Source organism: Octopus bimaculoides, chromosome 15 (genome assembly GCF_046866305.1).
Source record: "Octopus bimaculoides isolate indiv1 chromosome 15, ASM4686630v1, whole genome shotgun sequence".
NCBI classification, from domain to species: domain Eukaryota; kingdom Metazoa; phylum Mollusca; class Cephalopoda; order Octopoda; family Octopodidae; genus Octopus; species Octopus bimaculoides.
In genome coordinates this window covers 36,935,525-36,946,210 of record NC_142942.1, presented here as the reverse complement: position 1 = coordinate 36,946,210, position 10,686 = coordinate 36,935,525, and the positions used below count along the sequence as shown (strand labels likewise).

Genomic DNA, 10,686 nt, shown 5'->3' with positions numbered 1-10,686 from the left:
GCACATAGAGGGTATTCGTGTTAAACTTAACGAGTTCTTTATGCCTCTTTTTTTCAGAAACAGCTTGATTATTGAACAGTCAATAGCGTTGGAGAACATAAAGATTAAAGATGTGACTGCGAAAACGTTAGCTGACATGGAGGACTGGAAGCCACCTGAATATTGGAAAAAGGTTTACCTGTATCATGATGATTTGCGTCGTCTGTCAAAATGCTCACATCATAACTGTTACTCAATGCCCTTTGAGCACTATAACGGCTGTAATACGTGACATGAACCGCTGCAGCGGAGTTTATGAAGCTGTGGCTAGCAGGAAGGGACACAGCAGGCGTTCTGACTGCGTTCGGGCACTGTAATCCATCCAACAACTGCAGAGCAAGCTGATGGAACATCCGAGCAAGAGAATCCGGGCTTTGGCATGAGGGATGGGTTGTGGGAGTTGCCACCGTGAAGCCGGCTTTGAATGAGAAACTTCGCTACCACTCGTATAACGGGCCAAGAAAAAACGCTTGACGAAAGCAAAGAAGCTCTTGAACAAGTTCATGTATCCCGTTGAGCCGAAGATGATCTGCCTCTTCTGAGATAGAAAGAACTTCTGCCAGGACCAGTTGCACAACACCAAGAACAACAGCTGACTTTCCTACAATCCATGTGTTGTCCCACGTATCATGAAAACTAATTTCCTCCAACTGGTATGGTGTTTGGGTGTGTCTACAGCGAGGGTGACGTCATGCCTCCCCACATTTTGAACAGGGCCTTAGGCTAAATTCAGACGGCTATGTCGAACATACTGAAGACTGTAGTCAATCTTTCGCTGGAGAGGATTGTTGCTGGCAGGCCATATGTATAGCAAAAGGATTCGGTTCCTTGCCATACCTCCGTGTCAGAAGTAGTTGCTAGAAGAAAGTGTCAGAAGTAGTTATTAGAGAATTTCTACGACTTTACCGGCCCCGAATTTCTGGCCTCCTAATTCCACCGATTGTAACCCAATAGATTACTGTGTGGGGGAGAATAACACCAACTGCTCTTACTATAATACAAAGATCGAGCTGGTGGACAAGATCAAGGAGGAGTTTGAAGATCTTCCCATGGACATAGTGAAGATCGCGAAGATTGCATGAAGGCATCAGACCTGTTATAAAATTCTGTCTGAGTCATTTTCATTACATGAAAATATTAGTAGTTCATAAAAATATATAGAGTGTTTATTAAACAGCATTTACCTCCCACCAGATAGAGTACTATTTTTGCTAATCTTACTATTACGAACAGTATACTGCCAATACGTGGCTTTTTTCTGAAAATTCATAATTTTCATATGTTTGGCATGTAAATTACCAATTTACACACTGTTTATTCTGCTAAGAACACACCTACACCAACCGAATAACCTATACTTCTGGATGTTTCTCACGAAAGTTGAAGACCTCATGAGACAGATGAGATGGAAGGCCTTATTTTTTATACTACACCCCTCCCCCATTGCTATGGAACGTTATGATTTAAAGACACGTAAATACCCTGGTAGGATAAAAGATTGGACCCTTTTGAGGCAGACCTCCTTGATTTAGTCACCAATATCAGATTCCATAAGTACCATAACTCTTTTCAAACTAAGCTGAAATCTGATATTAGAAACTTTAGAATCTCTAAAAAGAAGTTCGTATTTTCTGATAAAACTAACAACCTGTATGAAGCTATTAATGCTCTATATGATACGTTGCTAAATGACATCATTTTCACTAAATATAAGAAAGCTAACATTGGCAGATACAATATTAACGATGAGGCTAAAATCCTCATTAAGCGTAGTAAAATAGATTTGAATGCTTAGCAAAAAGGGAAGCTATTATTACTCTAAAAGACTAAACCTAATTTTCGTAATAAGCCCACTTGTAGATTGTCAAACCCTGCGAGGACTTAAATAGGGTTAGTAGCTAAAAAAATACTAAGAAATATATCAAAATTAGAGTTAACAAGAGCTCAGTCACATTATCATAAAGTTGTTGCTCCAATATGAAGAATATCCTTACATCCACGAAGAGCCTACTCCCAGTTGTAACTGTCGAGACCTAGGAACCTGTCCACTCGACCATGGGTGCATGATTAAATCCGTCATATATGAGGTAGAAGTTACAGCAACTCTAGATAATAACATAACCGAAAAGAGTTACACCAGGTTACGTGAAGGCAACTTCAAAAACCGCTATACTAACTACATATCTTCCTTCTGGTACAGGGACAAAAATAAAGCCACTAAGTTGGCTAGCCACGTATAGGGTTTAAAGTTTAACGCCACACCACAGACAATCAAGTGGAAAATAGTTAAAAAGTTCATACCATATGTCAATGGGTTAAAAAAAATGCAAGCTATGTGTAGCTGAAAGGTCCTTTTCAGATCTAAGAATTCCAGCTAACTCCTGAATTCCAGATCTGAAATTTTCAGCGGATGTAAACATATGGAAAAGTTCCTGTTGGTGACTTGGAAAATACCACCCTCTCCAGATTGGGCAATTGTACTGCGAACTCGGGGCCTCTCTCCATTCAGCCTTATTATGGCTTTACAGGTAGAAGGGACACTGTTCTATACCCCGCCTTTTTTCTTTTCCTTTTGTTTTTCTTTTCGTTTTCCGGTGTTTTGAACCTTCCACCTTTTACCTCTACTTTCTTCTTGCTTTTTTTCGTATTTTCTCTTATTCTACTGCCCTATTTTTTAGATTGTATCTGCCATGTGGACATAACCTGAAGATTGTATGAAGGTACCAGACATGTTATAAAATGCCATCTGAGTGCGTGTGTGTGATTGTGTGTGTGTGATTGTGTGTGCGTGTGTGTGTGTGTGTGTGTGTGTGATCACAGAAACCCCAGTTTTCCTTTCAGTGTAGTACTTGCTGTTCATTGAACAGCTAAGTTAAAGAGACCCAAAACACTTTCTAAATGGTATAAACGTAAACGCATACATGGAGGGGTAGTTACACATACGCACACACACACACACACACACACACACACACACGCTCACTCACTCACTCACTCACTCACTCACTCTCTCTCTCTCACACACACACTCTCTCTCTCACACACCCACTCACTCTCTCAGACACACACTCATTCTCTCTCTCATACATATATATATACACACAAATGTACGTATGTGCGTGTATATATGTATGCGTATGTGTAAGTACATGCGTGCCTGCGCGTGTGTGTGTGTGTGTGTATGTGTGTGTGCACGTGTGTATTTTGTAACTACGAGTTTCTCGAAAATGCTTTGTTTTCGCAGAAAAAGAATTTTAGTTTCGAACTTACGAACTTACCCTAGTTGCAGATTTATAATAAACTAGATAAGTTCTTTTTGCTTTTTCTCTGCGCATTGACTGGATTATTTCAGAATTTTTTTCCTATTTGATTTTTACTACATCTCGTTATATTGTTGTGAATGACCTTTCTCTCTAGTTAATGAGTTATGTCTGCTGTCTCATATCACCCAATACAACTCGTTGTTTATTAAAAAGATTTCAGTATTCCTCTGTTCAACTGAAGCCTGAATTTCACAATAATTGTCACTGAAAATGGGAGAACGTAACTGATTGCATAGCTAGACTGCTATTATTTTACCGTTGACATTTCAGTTCTTAAATTGTATGACGCGACCTAATATTGTGAATAAAAAAAGTTAGTCTGTGTTGATACATACGATTTAGTCGCATTGATATATGTATAATATTTGATGTATATACAACGTCCACAGGCTAAATACTAGGTTTTCATCCGAAATAAAATGTCTTATAGACGTACTGCATTTAAAAGCCCCATGTATATCTGAGAGAGACGAAAAACTATCCCGACGACGATTAGCAAGAGGGCCAAATGCATTTTTGAATAATGACCATGAACAAGTCGCTGGACTGTGTCTTCTACACTTAACCTTATTTTTTAAAAAAATAACAACAACCAAGGTCTCTTTGCATGGAACCTGTGCCTTCATGAAAGTACAGAGAAACAATAATAGATGAAACTGAAGAGTGGAACCTGCCATAACATACGTTAATATGTTTTTGTTGATTAAATCCAAATGGCCTGCCTTGGTTTGGTTTCATGTTCTTGTTTGATGGGGCTAGGGTCATTCCAAGATGGGGCTAGGGTCCCAGAAGCGTCATCATGCGTCGAGCCGGCAAGTCTACCAGTGCTCTCTATCGCTGCCGGTCCCCTACCAGCATCTCTGCATCCTCCAAGGTAACATCGAGCCTCTGGACATCTTCCCCAATCACGTCCAACCATCTGGTGCGGGGTGTGTCACGAGGCCTCTTCCAGCCCGCAGCTTCCGCGTTGACCGAGAACAAATCCCACAAGACGGATTCATGCCGCATCGATCTACCGCCGACCATGTTTTTACCTTTCGACTCATCACTGAAAGACCTCGGGAATTCCGCAAAAATCACCACCTCAATACTGCCCTTGTCGACTTGAAGGCAACTTTTGTCACGGTCGACCACACATCTCTCTGGAAAATTCTCATGCTCACCGGTGTGCCTCCACCCTGTTCCAACAGCTTTATAGCACTGTCAAGAGACGCATTACGGGTGAACGGGAAATACTCTGACTGGTTTCCACATGAACAGCAGGGTTAGACGGCTGTGTGTCCCGACCTCTTCTGACCCTTACATCTGTCTTAAAATAAAAGTAGCTTCTATATGTTGGCACTACTGCATGACAACAACCGAATAAACGACCAGTGAAAGAGCAAGTCTGCACTAAAGTAAATCCTCGAACCAAATTATTTCTCAGTCTTTTTGAGGGAATACGAGTTAGTATTTTGCTATCAAAGGATAGAAAGAAATTTTTCAACTGCTCATCACAAACTTGGTTATATTAGTATTTGTGCAAATAAATTATGCAAGCTCATTTCATTCATTTCGGTTACAAGAGGATATTATTACATTTACTATCCCTTTATTTTGTTCATCTCACTTGAGATACCGTATAATAACTGGCTGATAACCTACTTAATTCAAAGCATGTTTTAAATAAACATGAATATCTATGTAGTTCTTTCTTTCTTTCTTTCTTTCTTCCCCTCCTTCTCTCTACATATATAGAAATACATGTGTGTGTGTGTGTGTGTGTGTGTGTGTGTGTGTGTGTGTGTGTGTGTGTGTGTGTGATCACAGAAACCCCATTGTTCCTTTTAGTCTGGTACTTACATTTCGAGATTTTGGAGCCTTTTCTATGATGTGTACTCGCAGTCAGCCACATGTGGGAACGAGATGTATCATCTCCGACATAGGAAACAGTGAATAATGGTAACTGCTATTGCGATTAATCACCGAAATGCATAAATTATCCGATGTATGCAATTGAAGCAGTATTTAATTAAAATAGCGAAACATAAAATGTTAATTTCGCCTTCAAAGTGAAATGGGTGATATAGTAAAAATTTACCGAATTACATCCATCCAAATATCGAATTCACAACGACGATTGCCATGCATGTATATACGTAAGCATATGTATGTATGTATGTATGTATGTATGTATGTATGTACACATATTTATGTGTATGTGTTTGTAGACATGATGCTTAAATGTTTGCATGTGTGTATGTATGTATGTATGTATGTACGTATATACAAAGATATACATTCTTTCCATAGCTGACTAATTTTCGTCTTATTTCCAGGGATTCTCTATAACATACGAGAAATGGCTAAGAACCTCTTTAAACTGCATCTCTATAGACTGCATCTCAAAAACCTATTGTTATGCAGTTTTGGATGATTGTTTTGGTGGCATAAGCGATAAATGGGAACACAAGGTATGTGACCTTCAGATTAATACGTATACACAACGAATCAAAGCAACACTCACTCACTCGGGTTACATCGTTCCTGTTGAATTGTTTGGATATTTGTACCTTTGTAATTCAATTCTGGTTGCCTTTCATTGTCTTTAGAACAATTAACAGACATACATTGTACTTTACACTACTACAATCTATGCGTAAAAAATGTATAAGAAGTAAACAGCTTATTACAAAAGCAGATACAAAGAAAAAAGACTGCGATATGAATTGAAATTAAAATGGCCCAGTTGATGATCACGTACTAATATTACTTGGTCTTCTAACCAAAATAAATTTTTTCACAAAATACCTATCTGCTCTCTCTCTCTCTCTCTCTCTCTCTCTCCCTCTCTCTCTCTCTCTCTCTCTCTCTCTCTCTCTCTCTCTCTCCCTCTCTCTCTCTTCCTCTCCCTCTCTATTTCTCTCTCTCATTTTCTCTTCTACACATACGCGCGCGCAATTTTTTTCTAGCCTAGTTTCACACTGCTGCGATCGTCAGACCGAGCTGGTTGAATGCTGAAAATACATTGGAAAAGTTTTCTCTATTTGTGGAATTACTGCTTTGCATACTCGACCTTGAACGTCAAGTATGTTGTCACGTTAGAGCTTTTACCTGTATATCCATTATGCATTGCTGTTATCTGGTGGATTAATTCTTTTCTTAGGCCATTTCCACTTAAAGTAACAGGTTGGAATTTCTTGTTATAAGGCTATTATAACTTGGAGTCCGTTTTTTGGTAGTGGTGGTGGTGTAGGAAGGAGTGATGAGGTTTGTGTGAGGTTTTTTCAATCTCAATATATTTTGAGAGATTCGTGCTCTTTTATAATTAGAGGCGATGGAACAAGGTTCTCAGACAGCTGGTTTTTAATGGATTTCCTGAAATCTTATATAGCCGATTAAAATAACTTTTGTGATGGTACCAGACCACGATAGGTGCCAGTTCAAGACGTGGTGCATTTATTAAGGTTGTTCTGTTGAAGTTTGGTTTTTTGGTCTGTTCACAGTAATACTTCTGAATTGTGACCTATGAAAACACTGGTCATGTATAACTGAAATTCGTGTTTGGGCGAGATGCTTAGTAATTCCCTGTTGTCAAGAACACAGAAATACCTCGCTTAGCACTCTAAGTATGTTTTTGAAAAAGCTGTGCTGAACAAAACAGTGCAATATGAGGTCATTATAACATAATGCAGAGATGCAAGATCGATTGCCTATTTTTAAAAGTGAAATGGACATATATAAAACTGAGAAATATCGCAAGACAACTGGAAATCCACATTGTCATTCAAGTATATTGTAACTTTGCATAACCAACGCACAATACGATATAAAATTATGATAAAATTGAACTACTTCAAAATCTAATGTTATGAAATTTTAATGCAAGTTAAATTAATCAACTTTAATAACAGGTACACAATCTTGCTAAGCAATTGTTCAGTTGAAAAGTAGCAGTGAGAAATAGTACCGAAGAGACTGTATCTGAGATGAAGGTTATCTTTGCTCATTGGTTGCTTTTCAAGGAACGTTACATAATACCACTTGTATCTTTTGGAAGTCTTTTCTCAGGAAGCAATTCATGATAGCAGAATCCCACATCCAGGAATTCTGCTCCATTTGATTTTCGGTTGTGCTCCCAGACAAAGCCATTCTTAATAAACTGGTTAATGTTTTCCGTAATGTTGGTAGTAATGCTACTGAGGAATTCAGTACCAAGAATAATTAACTCCTCCGAATATTCCATATTCATATTTTGCAACCCCTCTTCATTGATCATATCAAAGATGTCATTGGTAACTGTACTATTTCTTTATCAAATTCTAGCATATCCTTGCGTGCTTCTGGCCACAGTTACTTTCCAACCCTGTTCATGCAGTTCACGATTGCCTTGTCCCAGGCTGCTTTGATATAATCTATGACCATTATGATATGGTAGCTTTTTTTTTATATAAATGTCTTCTATAAATTGTTTATCATAGCTATCTGTTTCTTCAACAGGTTGTTTGAAAGTTGGTAGGCATTGTTATTAGAAACTACTGCCTGATCCATGATTGGTGATGCTTTCTGGACAGTTAAACTACCTTGATCAGACTGCTGGTCTGAAGAGTCGAAATTCTGTTATCAATGATCAAAAATTCCTTAGCTTTAAAATTATTATCTTCTTTGCATTTTTTCTTTTCGTTCTTTTTTTTCTGTCAGAAAAAACGAAACAACGTCTGGTTGAAATATCAGTCGTCAGATCGTGTTTGATATTCCCCTCATCAGTCATGTTTTTTTTCTCTCAATAATAAACTAGCATCAATTTCAATGGTACTACTCGAGAGTGGGGCTCGAGTAGCCATTCCACCCTCATTAATTATATACTTCATTTCATTCCTTCCTTTATGTTTTATGTCCCCACTTTGTGTTGTCTGTCCTTGTGCTGTCCCCCCTGTGTTGGCCTACAGTGACCAAAAAGAAATTGAGTAGGTGTTAATTACTCCTTGGGATTCTCTCGAGTATTCTTGTTTATTTGATTGTTGAAGGCTTAGTGTCTATTGTTGAATTTTGTTGAAGACTTGCCGTTTTGCCAGCGGGCCTGTGTATTTGTTTGTTTTGTCCCCCATTTAGGGGCGGAGAGACTTAGCAAAAATGAATAGCGAACTGGAACGAGCCCATGCCAGGAGCTGTGCTTCGGCTGCTGGAAGCTGTACCACCGCGACAAATGCGCTAGAGGTGCGAAAAGTGAAAATTGAAAGAGAGAAGTTGAAGAGTTACAAGGAACTGATCCAGAAGGAGGGGTCAAGTTTAAGGTTGACCCCCCCCCAGAACCAGCAGAACGAGAAAGAGGATACAGAACGCTGGTATACAGTGGTATACAGAACGCTGTCCATAACCAATAAGAAAATAGAGATGGCATCAGAGGAAGCCATTGAGAAATGTATGGAAAAATTGAAGAGTGCTGCGACATTCTACACCAGAGGGAGAAGATATGGCACGGTGGAAGTGAAGTTTTCCACCGAAGAAGAGGCTATAAATCACTCCACTGTGCCGCTGAGATCACAAGAATGGGTGATCGTGGCTGGTGGCAGCCGTGATGTACAGAACCAAAGAGAACGCAAGGTTAATCCAAGTTGCAAGAACGAAGAAAATGAATTAATGGGGCTACGACCTGGAAATGGTTATTCAGGCCACCCAGCAAGACTTGTAAAGTCCCCCTTATAACAAAGCATACGTAATGACATACTAAAAGCACGTCAATTGAACGAAAAATCACCAAGTTCAAATCGGTGATTAGAGTTAAATTGCCGGCAGAAGAATACACAGAAAACACAAAATGTATACTGATAGACAGGGAAAGACGCTAAATTGAGGGAATTGTTCGGTTCGAACATTGACCAGTTAGGACTGGAGGTGGAATATGATACTCTACCTCCAGTCGTAGACGATGAAGAATTAACACCATATATAAATTGGTGGAAAAAATGTTAGTAAATTTTAATATTATAAAAAGAAAAAAACAGATAAAAATGTTATAATATTAAACACAGTTAAAGGTAACCACTCGAAAGTGGGGGCTCGAGTAGCCATTGTATCCTCATTATATCATAATTCCATTTTCATTCATCCATCTATGTTTTTTATGTCCCCACTTTGTATTTGTATTGTCTGTCCGTCTTGTATTGTCTATCCTTCTTGTATTGTCTGTCCTTCTGTGTAGGGCCCTGGTGGTCAATAACGAAAGAGAGTGGGCGTTAATCGCAAGAATCCGTAAGGTATCGTTTTGTCGGAATATCGTTTGTTGGTTCGTGTAGAGTTTGTTGGGATTGTTACGTTGTTATTCTGTTTCGTTATATATTTTATTGTTACTACACGGTTATAGTGTAAACAAGCATTGTCATAAATAGTGGCGATACGTTGCAATAATTCGTGACGAGTAACTATTTAACAATACTTACCATAAATAAAAAGAAGTAAAAATTCTATGAACGCCATATACCAACTTCTTTTGTTTGACCAGTGGATTAACGCATTACATTTACTGCATTTCTAATAGTTTTATTTCATTGCAGGATGGATTTGTGAAACATTTAAACACTGGATTGTGTCTTGATTTAGAGAAAAATGATGTCGTTATTCTTCAACCTTGTAACAACAAGCAAGCTACACAGCAATGGAGTTTCATACAGATTCCCATAGATCGTAAATAATCTTTTTAATTTATAAAACAAATACGTATTTAGTAATTATATATATATATATATATATATATATATATATATATATATATATATATATATATATATATATATATATATATATATATATATATATATGTATATATATATATATATATATATATATATAAAATATATAGTTTTAGGGAAAATAACCAATTATCAAGAACTCATCGATGAAAATCCACTATCACATATAGAAAAATTAATAATTAAAAGCACAATAAATGAGTATAATATAAAGTAAAGTAAATATCATAAGATAAATATAATAATTTTGTCCCTAATATTATTATTATTATATATATATATATATATATATATATATATATATATATATATCAGAGCAATGAAGTTCGAAACTGGAGTTGGGTAATAACTCTCATTTTATATCTTTATTGAATAAATGTGTATCTTTTTCTTATCTCACATGGATATCTACTTCCATTTTATATATTTTATATATTTCATGATTAATCATATAAGGTTTTCCTCGACGTTATATTAGACAATAAAGTTGGCCTTAGCTTTTGAGTCTGCAATGTTAAGTAGATAAAAGATAAAACTTCCTGAATTAGAAATCAATATTTTGCTGTAAGGTGAATAGAGTCTTGTAGAAATGAATG

The 10,686-nt window shown here is 37.4% G+C and overlaps 1 protein-coding gene across 1 annotated transcript in view; it reads left to right on the top strand.

Moving 5' to 3' along the window:
* The window catches only part of LOC106879581 (polypeptide N-acetylgalactosaminyltransferase 13), a 47,009-nt gene extending 36,976 nt beyond the window's left edge, over positions 1–10,033 (top strand). The window contains exons 11-12 of the mRNA XM_089363712.1: positions 5,681–5,815; positions 9,896–10,033. Coding sequence (XP_089219838.1) covers positions 5,681–5,815; positions 9,896–10,033 — 273 coding nt within the window. The remainder of the gene's footprint in view (positions 1–5,680; positions 5,816–9,895) is intronic.
* Positions 10,034–10,686: the final 653 nt, after the last annotated feature.